This window comes from Eumetopias jubatus, unplaced genomic scaffold (assembly GCF_037043125.1).
Source record: "Eumetopias jubatus isolate StellerSeaLion01/CBP00866 unplaced genomic scaffold, mEumJub1_p1.0 scaffold_17, whole genome shotgun sequence".
In the NCBI taxonomy this organism is placed as follows: domain Eukaryota; kingdom Metazoa; phylum Chordata; class Mammalia; order Carnivora; family Otariidae; genus Eumetopias; species Eumetopias jubatus.
This window is the reverse complement of record NW_028274823.1, coordinates 8730636-8746213: the sequence shown is the minus strand read 5'-3', so window position 1 is coordinate 8746213 and position 15578 is coordinate 8730636. Positions and strand designations below refer to the sequence as shown.

Here is a 15578-nt window from a genome sequence, read left to right as displayed (position 1 = left end):
AACTCTGGCCACTTTTTCCTTTGGCCAGTGTGACTGGCCTCAGACCTGGAGAATAGAATTAAATGTGGTTCATTTGGAGAAAAGGAAGGTATCTCTACCTTAAATAAGTCAACAGCCCATATCACAAGATAAGAGCGTCACGGAACCAAAACTGGCAGACTCTGTGTGAGAGAGTGGTGAGTGGACAGCGCCTGGCCTGTTTCATGAACGTTCTCACAGAGGGGAGCCATCTCCTGGCTCTTTAAGAAGGCACAAGACATGGAGGGACAGGTGCCTCACAGAGGGGTAACCTCACCGACTTCATGCTCCCCAGGGTGGTCAGAGATCTCCACGGCATACAGCTTCAGGCCCTGGTGGCTCTTGCCAATGTTGTAAATTCTGGTGATGTTGGGGCACATTTCGTTCACAACCTTCATCAGCTGAAAAACAGAATGGAGTTAAGGCTCTAAGCAATGATGGTCGTGCTCTAAAGGCACAGAGCTCCCAAGATAGCACCCGCTGGTCCCCTCCCACAGCCCCCCTGCATGCCCTCACCCTCCCCAAACACCAGGGCTATCCCCTCCACCTGGAATGTTCTCTTCGGGTTGTGATTCTCACCTTCCTTGGCTGTGGGCTTACCTTTTTATTGTGGTTTCCTGTTTTATTTTTGTCTCCTCGCTAGACTACAGATGCTTTTTTTTTAAGATTATGTTTATTTATTTGACAGAGAGAGAGAGCACAAGCAGGGGGAGCTGCAGGCAGAGGGAGAAGCAAGCTCCCCGCTGAGCAAGGAGCCCGATGCGGGACTCGATCCCAGGACCCTGGAACCATGACCTGAGCCAAAGGCAGACGCTTCACCAACTGAGCCACCCACGCGCCCCAAGACTACAGATCTTTTAAGGGACAGATTGAGCCTTTGCTCTCCATAACCCTGCCTAAATAAATATTTATTACCAAATATCAATTTTTTCTCATAATTTAATGAGCATCTTTGGTGTGTCAGGCTGAGGGAAGACACAGCTTCCACCCTCCTGGAGCTTACGGTGCAAAACAGAGGGGAGTCATCTGATGACCCAGTTCACTGATGCTAAGTAAGGGGCTGCAGGGAAGCCATGATAATGGCGCATCACGTGGTGAAAAGGTGGGGAAAGCAGGCTTTGATGAGGAAGTAAAAATCGATATGTGTTATTTCCTGAATTTTACATTTAAAGTTGAGCTCGTTAGACCGAGAGCTTCGGTCTGAAGGGATGAGATGAGCTGCCAAAGGAGGTAAGGAGGGCTCTGCTGGTCACAGGAGTACAGGCTGCCCTTGAGAGGAATGGGGGGGGGGGCTGTTGGGGACTCTCGTCCACAACAGGGCAAAAGCAGAGGCCCGCCATCAGTGGAGAGACAGCACGTGAGGGAACCACGGCTTGTACGCCCATCACCATGGGGACACATAACATGCTGCAGGGTTGAAGTGGGACCACGTGCACAGCACCACATCTTCCCAAGGGACATAGTGTCACTAATAATGTCAACTATTGCATTAGCCACACATTCTATCTCTTCACTGATTTTCACTGTCATGACCTGCAGGTGAAGTAAGTAAGGCAGAGGTGATTGTCCCCATTCTACAGATATGGAGACTGAGGCTCGAGAACCATTAATGATTTGCCCAGGGTCACCCAGCTGGTACCAGGTGCTGTGGACTCAGGGCTCTTCTGTGTCCCTGAAGGTGCAGCAAAGCAATGAACACCAGCACATCTCTGCTGCCCGTTTTGTCAGCTGCACGCCATGACCATTCTGAAGATGGCCACAGCACAATCGCCATCTGATTTAGGGTCCCACGTACCAGTCCCTGCAGACTGCAGTCATCCTCATCTACCACCATCAACCTCAGCAAATCCTGAGCAGCAGATGGTCCACTGCCTTGGTTCAGATCAATGACTAGTTCTGCAGACACAGCCCCTCCAGTCATCCTTAAACTAGGCAACAAACACAACCATCCAGCACACAGCTTGGCTGTCACTTAATGCCTACCCTCCTCCTCCGTCTGATCAGCTGCAGGAGCAACATGCCACCTGTGTTTGAGATCAGGACCTTGACACTGGAGCACAAACTCCACCTTCCGTTGGACGCACACTTAGCCGTGGAGACATCTCTCGGTATGGGACAGCCTCAGCCGTGACTCACCAGTCACCTTTTTATACCCCAGCCATCCTAGCGTTTTCCTCCCAGCCACATTCCCTCCATGTGCTGTGGTGTCATGAGCACCTTTACACATGAGAATGAGGACACAGGCATTTGAGGTTCTTTCCAGTTCTCTCTGCACAGAAAGAAATTCTCCCTGAAATGCCAGGAAGGGTTTCCCCAGTGGCCACCAGCCCCATTAACGACCTAGCTGGTGACCCACCTTGCTTATTCCCGAAAAGAGTCAAAGATGTCTTACTGGAGTTGCAGTCTTGATGGTTAAAGTGACAGTAAAGACTAGAACTTCTTCCTGGCCTCAGAGCATGCATTCTCAGTGGGGGCAACATCACCCCCCAAGAGGCAAAAACTGGTTGTCTGGGGCTAAAGGTCTCACACATCACAATGCTTTGTGGCCCTCCAAAGCTCAGCCCTAACCCAACAAAAATCTTACTCGTTAATATTTAATATAATGCGCAGAGGATAATTAAGAAAGTGTCTAAAAAGCCTCCTGGGGGTGGGGTGGTGATAATGAAACCACGTTGAGATCGATCACCTAGAGAGCGTGTGGGTTTGCAGAGTCTGAGCCTCATTGAAACTCTGTTTCCTCATCCCTGAGATGGGAATACACTTTGCCAGCCTCGTATCTACTAAAACCTAGGCTCTGCTGCTTCCCTCCTCCTCTGCGGGAGAAACAGAGCCCTTTTCTCTAGCAATTCAGTTTCCAGCAATATACAGGAAGGGACTTCTGCATAAAGGGTGCTACAATGACAGGTACATGGCACTTGCTGTGGTGGCTTCACCCTCTCCCCGGGGACACTAAGCCGGGAGATGTCCCAGTGCTCCAGGGCACAAGGCAGCGGGCAAGAGCACACTCCATCTGCTCTCTGGGACGTTCTGCAGCATCACAATTTTCCACAAAAGCGTGGAAAATGGCTCGTGATCCAACATTAACTGAGGGAAGCAAGGCAAAATTATCACCATCCTCTCATCAAAATCGAATGAATTCTGTGAATGTAGAGACTGAAACCCCGGACAGGAATGGGGGAAAATGCAAACGGCTGATTCTTGAGGGCAGTGGGCAGAGGGAAGATGGACCTTAGACTTTGGGTTTGCATTTGATGTTGACATAGTATTGTTTCTCCAATGAATTAAAGTGTTTTTTAAAAAGGGTGGAGGGAGAAGAGAAAAAGTCCCCTTCCACCAGCTTTATTCATTTGCCTGAGAAACAGGCACAGCATCTGGTCCCATGAAGAAGGAATCCCAGAGAGCAGGAGGGGAGAATGGTGGTAGGAGGCACCCAGGGTTAAGGAGATGGGCTCGTCTGGGTCCGCTGGTGGGCTGCCCTGCCCCGGCTTCTTGCCACCATCACCCCCCCCGCCCCCGGCAGGTGCCCCACAGCCTGGCGCCCCTGACCCGCCTTCGCTGCCCTGGAAATCAAAGTCAAATCATGAACCTTTTCCTCAAAACCACTTATTTTCTTCCCTTTGTGGATGGTACCCCACCCTCCTGGGAGGCATGCCAGACCCCCCTCTCTCTCTCCCAACTCGTTCCAACAGGAGACCCAGGACTAGCCAGTCCTCCTCAGAACTGCCTCTCTCTCATCCGTCTTCAGGCCTGGTGGCCCCTCTCCTGGGGACCACGGCCGTCCCCAACAGTCCACTCCCCACAAGCCTTCCAGACGGATCTCCCTAGAACACTGCTCTGCCACATAAAACCTCCTCTGATTCTCAGACGCTATACAAAAGCCTCTCCCAGCACTCAAGCAAGCCTTCTGTCCCAGCAGACTGTTCCAGAAGCGTGCCATTCTGCTCCTACTTCCACCCCTTTGCTCTTGCTGCCTGGGGTGCCCTCCCTTCTGTCTCCACCTGCCCAAGGCTGGCCAAAGGCCCCGGATCATAGCCGACCCCATGTGCATCCAAAGCCCATCCCAACCAGGCCAACCGGGCCGGTCACTTCTCCCTCCCATCCCCCAAAAATCTCCCCTGGCAGACCTCTGAAGTATATATTTATCTAGTATACGTTACAGGTTTATGACAAAGTGACAGAGTCTCTGCCCTCATGGTCCCCAATGAAAGAGATGCGTATAGACAAAGAGGTGACCCAGCAATCAGAAATGGTGACACATGCTGTGAAGGCTGGAGTGCTCCAGGAGGGGTGGCCTCACTCTGCCCCGCGACATCAATGATGCGAAACCTGCTCTTTGCCGTCTCCTTCCCTTCCCGTCCACCCGCCAGGGTCCCCCTGCAGGAGAACAGCACCTTCTAAGTCAGTGCTCGGGAAATATTTCCTGCACACATTCTCAGCATTTCCCATGCAACATGTTTTTCTATTTTCTCTTTTCTCTTCCTGCTCCGCTGCTGTTTCTCATTGTTTTGTTTGTTTGTTGGTTGGTTGGTTGGCTGGTTGGAAATGTCTCTCTCAATACTAGGATAAACTAACATTTTTTTTTTTCTGAAGTAGAAAGATTTCTATAGTAACCCAGCAGACTCCATATGGGGAATTACTAAAAATGCTGGCTTCTTTTTCATCCCCAGGAGCCAGGAATCCAAATGGCAAATCACTTCCGGCTTGAACACCCTTCGGGATTGATAGATGCTCCCCTGAACGGTTTCCAGTTGAGGTCTGAGGAGCCCTGGGGTCACCCACCATCACCTGCAGGGGCTGCACTGGCCATTCCAAGTGTCTCCTTGGCTCTACATCACCAAGTGATGGTGAGCAGAGTTGCCCAGGAAAATGAAGTACACTCCACTAGTTCTCCTTTTCTGCAAGGACCCCGATTTTCTACACGGAACAACTATTTAAAGATACCAGCTACCCAGAGTCTCTGTGCAGTAGCTCATTTTAAATGCATTTAGATTCATTGCTTTTGACATTAATTGCACCAGCTGAGTGGATATTTGCCCAGTTTCTGGACTCGCAAAGATATCCCGAGATGTGCAGTAAGCAAAGCTGAATTAACCCACAAGTGCTCCGTGAAATGGAAGGGTGAGCTGAGCCATATGAGTGCCAGAGAATGCAGAGCAGCAGGGATGATTCACAGACCTCAGGTCCAGACACATTATCCTGATTTCTAAAGAGCACGACAGCAAGACAATTTCTCTAGCGTGTTCCACCTCTAAGTCTAAGCTGACAGGTGTCTGGAAGCTCTGTGGGAGTGTCTCAGATTAAATGACATTGAGACAAACAGGGCTTGTTGATTCCCTGGGATGAGGCGGAGAGGCCTCTGGGCTCAGTCTAATTGCTCCGACCTCAGGAATGTCTCCGGCACTTGGACTGGGCCTCTGGCTCCTTCTCTCAGCACCCATGAGCCCTTGCTTTGCGCCTTGCTAATTTGCTCTTGGTGAATCCTTGTTCTGTAAATGCATTCGTGGGGATATCTCTCCATTCTGTCTCTTCAAACAGATTCTCAGGTATCCAAGGATTTCTCATTTGTCAGTGTCCCCCAAGCATTCCAAGCACCGTGCTGGGGGCAAAGGCTGAACAGGATTTTATAGGCAAAGCACTCAGCACAGACACTTCTTTCAGCTTGTCCTCATAAATGGCTGGTCCCTTCTCCCCTTCGGGCCCAGTATGCAAACACTGTCCACGGCTCGGAATTACTTGGTTTCTGTAACTAAATCTGGGGACGATCTCGGCTGGGGTGGACTTTTGCTCCTAACGGCACTAAAATCCTAAGATCTAGAAAGGTATCAGTCAGTAGTTCTGAAGCCTGGCCGTACGTTAGAAACGCGGGGAGAGCTTTTAAAAATTTAGACCTCCAGGCCCTCCTCCTAAGGATTCTGCTTTAAAAAGTGGCCTGCGGTGAGGTTCAAGTACAGATATTTTTCCAAATTTCCCCAGGTGATTCCATGACATAACCAAGACGGACAATCAGAGAGTGAATAACAAGGGGTAGAGTTCTAGATTTCCTTGGTGACTGGGCTTCCCCATCAGTAAGGTCGGGAAATAGTCCCTGCCCTCCTGGGGTGGTTAGGAGGGCTGACCACACTGATGCAGGTAAACTGCTCAGGTAGTAAATTAACATGGGTCCTACATGAAGGCTCCCAGCTATGACTTTTATCGGTGGTGTTCTAGATCCTTTTTCTTCGTTAACTCTGCCTATGACTAACATCCTCAAGTCAGTTATCACTCAAACACACAGTGAATCTTAAGAACTATTATTAAATCAGAAAAGTCTGGGTCCAGATTCTGTTTCAACCATTTGCTGGATAGGGAGCCTTCCTCTGGTCACTGGAACCCCAGTGAGGCATTCTCAATGTAGAAACCACAAGCATTCGGTGTGGCTTCAGAAAACCAAAAGGACCATTCAGATTCCTATCCCAAACACACTATCCTAATTTCTAGAGAGAAAAACAAACAAACAAAAAAAAAACTATGTTCTTCCGGGCACAGGATATAATGCTCTTTGAGAATTCTGGAGCTTACCTGGCGCATTTCCTTATAGTTGTGGTGCTTAAAATCCAGGTCATCAGTGGTGGTCATTTCGTTCCTTCGATGATAATAGTTATTTGGATCTAGGGATAGAAATACGGTTTTGAATTCACTCACATAAGTCGGTTACTTGTAAGGTCAGGAAACAGTCCCTGCCTTCCTGGGGTGGTTAGGAGGGCTGACCACGTTGCCTGATGCATGTGGAGACACAACCCAATCTCAAGCAAGCTTCTAACATATGCACAGAGGTGAGACAGCCAACTTTCGAGAAGCATCTCAGGAGTCAGAATTAGCCAGTGGTGGAGATGGACCTGGAGCCAGAATGCCTGGTTCAAATCTCCACTCTCCTACTTAAGTGCGGTGTGAACTTAGATAAGTCCCTGGAGCAGTCTCTGCCTTAGTTTCTTCACCCGGAAACAGGGAAGAAAGGTACTTCCCTCATTGGTTCTCGGTTGGTGTTAGTTGGAATAATCTATGTGCCTGGCAAACTGTTGGCACTGAATGAATGAGTGAGTGAATGAATGAATCACTGAATGAATATCACAACTCTATACATAAATGGAAACTTCTGGAAGTATGGTGCACACTATTAGTTACTCATCCAGCATTCAGTCCACTTCCATCCTTCCTAACAGAAACCCTGTGTGGTTTGGGAATCACCCCAAAGCTTCCAGGAAACAGACCTCGCATCCCAGCCCAGGGAGCCAGCGTGACTGGTGGCAACCAGTCAGAGCCCAGCACACCCTGGCCACTCTTCCTGGTCCAGATGGGAGGGAGGCACAGAGGAGTGGGAATCTCTCCGGAGTAGAGGACAGAAAGAACCCCACCAACATCAGGAGCTACTTCCAATCACGTGACTTGTCAAATTCCCTTACTCACTAAGCCAGGGGGGCTGGGGTTTCTGTTGTTGGAGCCGGAGACCCCAACAGGCAGGATCAGGCTATATTAACACTGGTCACCTATGGGGACTGGGATTCAGGGGTCTGGAAGGAGAGGTCTGCTCTTGACTTGATTCTCTTCCCCACATAAACTGACCTTTTCCTTTAATACATGTAAGCCCTGTTGTTTATATAATTATGAGAACAAAGGACCCTCAGAATTAGGAGAAGAGAGGACCCTCAAAGGACAGGCTGGGGAAGAAGACTGAGGAGGAGTATAAAGGGGAAGAGCACTCAGTGAACCTGGAGGGCTTTCCCTGGACCTGGACGCAGGTCTTTCCCTGGCCGCAGCCAGCCCCATGGCATCTCCAACTGGACGAGGAAGACAGAAATCCTGGCCAGCTCCTGACGTAGAGAGAACACACTGCTTTCGACAGGTGACTCTCCTAACCCAGACCCCTGTAGGCAAGGCTGAAGCCACAGCAGCTGTGGGTTTGATCCAAGAGGCTCGAAGGGGGAGTCCAGAGGCAGTGGCAGGGGTGGGTGACAGAGGGATGAGCGTTTGTTCCGAGTGGTATCAGGAGCCGCGGGTCCCGCTTTGTGCCACCAAAGGTGCTCCTCAGACCAGCACTCCAGCTGCCTGTAAACCCAGCCCAGACCTACTGAATCAGAACCCACAGTAAAAACAATCCCCGCTGACTCCACAGGCTCGGAAGTCTGAGGAGCACTCTGTTAAAGAACCAAGCACGCTGCCGGCAGGAACGAGGCCCTGGATGCACACTGCACACAGCTCCCGTCCACCGAGCCATGGCCATGACCGCCGTAACCGACCTTGCCAGGGTTCGCCTGCACTGGCTTCACCCTTGAGAACTGTGGCTCCATGCAATGCGCTGAAAATCACAGAGAGACCCAAACGCCAACAAACCAGATTTTAGTATCCACCAAAGTATTATTTGCCAGTAATACCATGACAAACAAGGACTATCCCTGAAAGGGAGAAAGTAGGAGGGCAGGCTGCCATTTTGTCCAGGAAAGAGCAGAAGCCGATCAGGTTTTGCACAGCCCCCCCCCCCCCCAACACATTTCAAGCACTTTCCTTCTGGGAGTGTGGGCTGGCCACAGGCAAGCTGCCTCCCCTTGGGTTTCCAAACCTGTATGTCTCAAGGCAAAGGTAAAGCATAGTTTTCACATTAATTTACACTTCGTTTACCCATATGATGTTTTCTAAGAGCTACTCAACACTCCCCAAGTCCAGGGGCCTCTTTCCAAAACTCTTTAAAGCCCCTTTGCCTTCAAACACAAGTTATGCCTTCAAGGTTCTTAAAAAGGATTGAAGAAAAACTCAGAACTCTAAGTACAAAGGAGCTCCACGTTTGGCAATGTTCTGCCTTCCTTAAGACTAGTCAATTTGCCTAAGGACAAGGGTACAAGTTTCAGAACTATCTCAAAACCACAGGTCAGTATTCTTCACAACTTCCCATTGCCCACATTTGGAGCAAATAATTCTTTATCAACTGATTCTGATTAGATGAAGTTTTACCGAGAACCTATTAAGAGCTTAGTACTGCGGGTAAAGAGATGAGCAAGAACCGAATCTGGTCCTCCTGGGGCCCGGAGTCTGCGATCCCAGGCAATTAGTCAAACTACTGGCCCCTTCCTCTTTCTGTGGGCAAAAGACCCCCTTTTCCTGTGGGGAATCTATTCCAGATGTTTCAGATAAAATTGCCTTGCCTAGTATGCACAGTTAGGAGTATGTGACTGAGGTTCAGGCATGAAACAGCGTCCTCTACCCATAGTCACTGGCTCAGAGGTGATCCCAAGATCCTAGGATCCAAGCTGGGAATCAGACGACTTTCCTCCCAGAGATAAGAGGAGAGTCTCCTTCCCCTGGAGTTGCTCAGATGGTGGAATGAGTTTGGGGTGTTGGTCTCCCTGTCTGTGAGATGAACAAAAGGGGAGGCCTGACTCCCTGAGAAGACCGTGACATAGGGGAGACCTATTCTTGCCTGAAGCCAGAGTCAGAATCAGATCCATCCCTGGAATTTTCATTTATGTGAGCCAAAATCCCTCCCCCCATAAGCTAATTAGAATAGGGCTTCTGACATTTGAAACGTAAGTCCTGATTCAGTCTGTGAGGCCTTTATCCTCACAGATGGAGCTTGGGAGAATCAGTTTCCTGCTTCCCTTAGAGTGTGTGGTTTCACACGTCATATGTCCTGAACACCAGCCGATTCCTTCCGCAACACCTTAGTTACAGGGACAAACTCCCGACGGGGCGTGTAGAGCCTAAAACCATGCCCTTGACTTTTCTTCTCTTATTCAGCTATTTAAAATCCTGCTTTGCCTGAATTTGTCTACTGATTATGTATGCATTGTGGGGGTTGAATTATGTCCCCCCCAAAAAGACATGTTGGAGTCCTAACCCGTAGCACTTCCGGATGGGACTTTATTTGGAAAGAGGGTTTTTACAGAGGTCAGCAAGTTAAAATGAGGTCATTAGAGCGGGCCCTGACCCATTATGCCTGGTGTCTCTAGCAAGGGGGGGCGGGTGCAGACACAGAGGTAAGCATGCAGAGAAAAGGCTCTGTGGAGGTGAGGGCACAGATGGGGTGATGCATCTACAAGACAGGGAAACCAAAGACTGCCAGAGGTGACCCCCCCCCAGAAGCTGGGGTAGAAAGAGGGAGCAGGTTCTCCCTCACAGCCTTCGAAGGAGCCAGCCCTGCTGACGCCTAGCTCTAGATAGAACTTCTGGCCTCAGGGCGCCTGGGTGGCTCAGTCGTTAAGCGTCGGCCTTTGGCTCAGGTCATGGTCCCAGGGTCCTGGGATCAAGCCCCGCGTCGGGCTCCCTGCTCCGCGGGAAGCCTCCTTCTCCCTCTCCCACTCCCCCTGCTTGTGTTTCTCTCTTGCTGTGTCTCTCTCTGTCAAATAAATAAATAAAAATCTTTAAAATTAAAAAAAAAAAAAAAGAACTTCTGGCCTCCAGGACTCAGACAGTAACTTTCTATTGTTCCAAACCACCCAGGTCTGGGCACTCTTTACGGCAGCCCTAGAAGACTGCTAGGAACCTGGGACATTCCTGCCTCCTCACTGCCATGGACACCCGCTCTTCCCATCCCCACACACACGCCAGCTCACTCCACGGGGCTCTTTTTAAAAGACAACAGTGATCATTCCAGATCAAACCGAATTCCTGGAAATCCGGGGTGGGGGGGATGGTATCAAGATTCTTGGACTGTTCTGCTTTGCTATTTGCTTGCTTTGGGGACCTTGCTTGATGGGAGCGGGCGTTCAGTGGGGACAGGAGAGGCTATCTTTGCTGGAAAGGAGGCTCACATGCAATCAAGAATCACTGGGCTCACAATGCCTTTGACATTCCTATCCAGAGCAGGCGATCCATAGAGGCAGAGATTAGAGGTCACAGGGATGGCGGAGGGGGTCAGGAAGTGATGACTCGATGGGCCCCGGTGGGTGGGTTTATGGGTCCACGATGAAGTTCAGACACCAGACAGAGTCGGTGATTGCAACACCTTGTGAATATGCTAAATACCACTGACGTGTATCTTTAAAATGGTTCATTGGACGTTACACGAGTTTCACCTCATTTTTTTTTTTTTAAGGGCTGCCTGCCTCCTCTGCAGACGAGGAAGCCACCAGAGACACATCGCCAGAAAAGACAGTTGTCAAAAGTGCTGATGTTTCTACAGTTCCCCAATAATCAACATGGAGCGGCTGGACCAAGAAGAGAAACCACGAGTTTATTTAAGCTCAGTAAGGGCACATTGCCCTCAGTTGCAGGGAGAAGAGGCAGCACCCAGCAAGGCTGGATCCCCCTGAACTGAGAGGGGTTCCCATGGGGTAAGGATGCCTGACACGCTTCCCTGGTTATACTGCGAGAGCTCTGGGGGCAGTGAAGGTGTCTGTCTTCTCCCAGAATCCCAGGGCCCTGCCTCAGAACGGGCACATCCTACGTGTCTGATGTATGAATGCAGGAGTGAGGAATGAATGAATGGGGTTACGGATGGATAGAGATCCCAATCAAGTTACTCAAGAAAGACTACTTACGAAAAAGTTAACACTTTCTGGGGCTGGGAGACCTCTGAGAAGGGGCCCACTTCATGCTGCGATGCTATGCCCTATCACCAGGGTGGAACGAAGGCGGAAATGTAGGGCAGAGGGCGTCGTGAATGCCAGCCACATCCTTGGGGCTGAGAACAATTATGGGACATTATGCCATCTCTGGGTCTCCAGTGGACTAGTTTTCTAGGGCCGCCAAAACAAAGTATCACAAACTAAGCAGCTTAAAGCAAATGTACCCTCTTGCAGTTGTGCACGATAGGGGTCTGAAATCAAGGTGTGGGAGGAGCTGTGCACACTCAAGGTTCGAGGGGAGGAGCTTTCCTGGCCTCCTCCTAGCTTCTGGCAGTTGATGGCCACCCCTGGCTTTGTAGCCACATCATGCCAATCTCTGCCCCTGTCGTCATATGGCCTTCTCCCTCTGTCTCTGTTTTCTCTTCCTAAGGACACCAGTCACTGGATTTAGGGCCCACCCTCATCTTAGCTGATCACACCTGCAACCCTCTTTCCAAATAAGATAACATTCCGAGGTCCCCGATGGACAAGAATTGGCGGGGGTGGGGAACGCTATTCAACCCAATGCAGTCAGTCATGGCATGCCCCATAGAAAGGCCCACCGGGGCAGGACCGCCCGCCTTGCCGAACGGAGCTACTCTGGTATAGTAAGAGGGAGGCTTCTTGCTGTGTTCCTGAACCCAGGGCAGGAGGGAAATCTGTGGTTCCCCATGTGACCTGCTCTCTCATCCCCAAATCTGAGTCCTCTGCACAAGGGGGAGACATGAGAGGGAGGCACTCTGGTTTCTGGAGAAGTAGAGGTTTATCCCCATCAGCAGGTCCTGAGAGCAGCCACAGCCTGCAGGAAACACACAGAGGACAAAACAAAACCAGGATGAGAAGAAATGAGACATCTTCTCGCTCACCCTCCCACCATCCGTGCGGACTGATGACCTTAGAAATGAGTTAGCCACAGAACCAACGGTCCAACCAAGGGCAGGAGAAGAAGAAAGGAGGCAAAAGTGGGGAGAATGACATCTGTTCTGCAGTGACCATGTAAGGGCACTCAACAAATGGCTCTTGCTTCGCCTTCGGGGGGGGTCTGTGCATCAGCAATGGAAGAGCAGATGAACAGTGACAAGGAAGAAGGAGTGCAGCCCACGTGAATTCCAGGAGAGCAACAGAGTCCTTCTCATGGAACTCATGGCTTTGAAAGGCAAAAGGCTCCATCAAGCCAGGATGGGACAAAGGAGGGGGAGGGAGTTCCTGGTCTCTATCTAAAAAAGAAATGAATTGCACTACTAGGTATTTACCCCAAAGATACAAATGTAGGGATCCGAAGGGGTACGTGCACCCCGATGTTTATAGCAGCAATGTCCACAATAGCCAAACTGTGGAAAGAGCCAAGATGTCCCTCGACAGATGAATGGATAAAGAAGAGGTGGTATATATACACAATGGAATATTATGCAGCCATCAAAAGGAATGAGATCTTGCCATTTGCAACGACGTGGATGGAACTGGAGGGTGTTATGCTGAGTGAAATAAGTCAATCAGAGAAAGACATGTATCCTATGACCTCACTGATATGAGGAATTCTTAATCTCAGGAAACAAACTGAGGGTTGCTGGAGTGGTGGGGGGTGGGAGGGATGGGGTGGCTGGGTGACAGACATTGGGGAGGGTATGTGCTATGGTGAGCACTGTGAATTGTGCAAGACTGTTGAATCACAGATCTGCACCTCTGAAACAAATAATGCAACATATATTAAGAAAAAAAAAAAGAAGAAGATAGCAGGAGGGGAAGAATGAAGGAGGGAAATCGGAGGGGAGACGAACCATGAGAGACGATGGACTCTGAAAAACAAACTGAGGGTTCTAGAGGGGAGGGGGGTGGGGGGATGGGCTGGCCTGGTGATGGGTATTAAGGAGGGCACGTTCTGCGTGGAGCACTGGGTGTTATGCACAAACAATGAATCATGAAACACCATATTGAAAACTAATGATGTAAAAAAAAAAAAAGAAAGAAAGAAAGAAATGATAGGGCGCCTGGGTGGCTCAGTGGGTTAAGCAGCTGCCTTCAGCTCAGGTCGTGATCCCGGGGTCCTGGGATCGAGTCCCACATCGGGCTCCCTGCTCGGCGGAGAGCCTGCTTCTCCCTCTCCCTCTGCCTGCCTCTCTGCTTACTTGTGCTCTCTCTCTCTCTATCTCTGTCAAATAAATAAATAAAATCTTTAAAAATAAATAAATAAAAAAGAAATGATATTTCAATCCCACTCGCTCCCCTTCCCCAACCCAGAAGCCCAAGAGACAAGAAGTCAGAGGAAGACAGAGCCAGACAAGAAATGGGAAGCAGAGGAAAGAAGAGAACACAGCCTCAGCAGCATGGCGGCAGGCCATGGATCCCCTCCACTGGGATGACCAGGAGTCTTAGGGACTGAAATGTTAACTGTCAGGTCTGTGTAGTTCTCTGTTATGTGCAGCATAACAAAACCCTGTTTTTATCCCCAAACCTCAAGCAGTCAGCCCTCATGTGAGTCAGCATCTGTGGACTGTTGCTCTCAAATCCAGGGGGAAGGGGGATGATGGCGTGAGCTGACGAGGAGCAGCGCTGGGAGAAGGCACGGGAAACAGGAGGCAGAAAGCAACCCCCTGGCAAGTGCAGGCGACCACCCCAGGCAGCCCCCAGAAATACCGGGGGGCAGGAGGGGAAAGGAGACTCAGGACCTTCCACAGGTACACAGGGAGGGCTTGAGTCATCTCACAGGGATGCTTTAAGAAAGGGCGATACAGGAGTGGAAAGACTTAGTCCCAGTTCTACAGGGAAGCTCTTATCTCCACTTCAGGCAGAAGAAAAGCCAGGCACAGAGCATTTCCACAAGTTACTCAAGACCACAGGTGCCGGGGGATGATAGAGACCGTGAACCTGATCTAGGTCAGAGCTCTTGCCCTTTCTGTCCACCCAGCTTCCCTGAAAGGCACATGAATTCTTCTCTTTGTTTTCAGATCACACAAGGCCTGGGCAACCAGTAACAACGAAGGCAGCCTGCAGCTGGGACACAGCCCTTCCCATGAGCGCTTCTAGTTTCATCCAAAAAAGGCTGAACATGTCACCCTTAGCAAAGCAAGACAAAATAAGGGCCCCAGCAACTTTGTGTTCTGATGCCTGTCTTTTCAAAACCCAGGCCGGGGCCCAAAATAATGACCAGTTCCATGGGATGCGTAGGTATGCAAACTGTGGCCTTTGTGAAGAAAAGTGGAAGGTAGCAAAGCAACTAGACTGACGAAGTCTTCTGCAGCTCTGCTGATCGAACAGAGCCCATCCTGCCCCTGATTTCACCATACTGATGAGACGGGGGTGGGGCTGGCTGAAACAAGTCAGCCAGAGAGGTGATGGTCTTATGATTGGAATATTTTCTCAGTGATTTATGCCTGGGAGGGCATGTGCATGAGGAGGAAGGAAGGAGATGCAGCGTGTCGCTTGGTCCTGGTCCACCCACAGGAATGACTGGGGGGCATCTGCCCTTAGCAGTGCCTCCATGCTGCAGGGAAAACAAGCTCCTGCCCCCAGGTGTCCGCACAGCTCCTCACAAGGTCTTGAGTTGAATCCAAGAACCCCAGACACCTCAGCCCTGCGCAGATGGAGGGCAGTCGCTTGGACCCGGTGGCAGAAAACACCAGGCGGGAGGAGTGGCGCTTTCCCCAGGGAGGTCGGAATCACACCTTCACAGGAGTAGCTGCTCAGCAGCACCGGGGCTCAAGCACAGCCATCCTCGGCCCTGAAAGTCATTTCCCGGGCCCCTGGATATGCCCCTGTCATCTTGTGGGGAAATCGCAGGCAGAGCAATGGGGCCCTTTTCAGAAACAGAGAGCACACATGGCAGTATTGTTTACAACAGCAAAATAGCTAAAAACCACCAACTCTGTGACCTTGAAGTCAGCCAGCATGTGTCTTAACCTGAAACATTCATTATTAAAAATGTATCTTAGGAAGCTCTCCCCAGCTTCTGATATGCATAGATCTTTATGCACGCTCATCCAAAATGGG

The 15578-nt window shown here is 50.3% G+C and overlaps 1 protein-coding gene across 2 annotated transcripts in view; it reads right to left on the bottom strand.

Moving 5' to 3' along the window:
• CPXM2 (carboxypeptidase X, M14 family member 2) overlaps positions 1-15578 on the bottom strand; it is a 146810-nt gene that overhangs the window by 22030 nt on the left and 109202 nt on the right. For both annotated transcript variants that reach the window (XM_088020155.1, XM_088020156.1), the window contains 2 exons: positions 6577-6665; positions 296-419 (listed from right to left, as the gene is read on the bottom strand). In XM_088020155.1, the coding sequence (XP_087876281.1) occupies positions 296-419; positions 6577-6665 (213 nt within the window). The remainder of the gene's footprint in view (positions 1-295; positions 420-6576; positions 6666-15578) is intronic.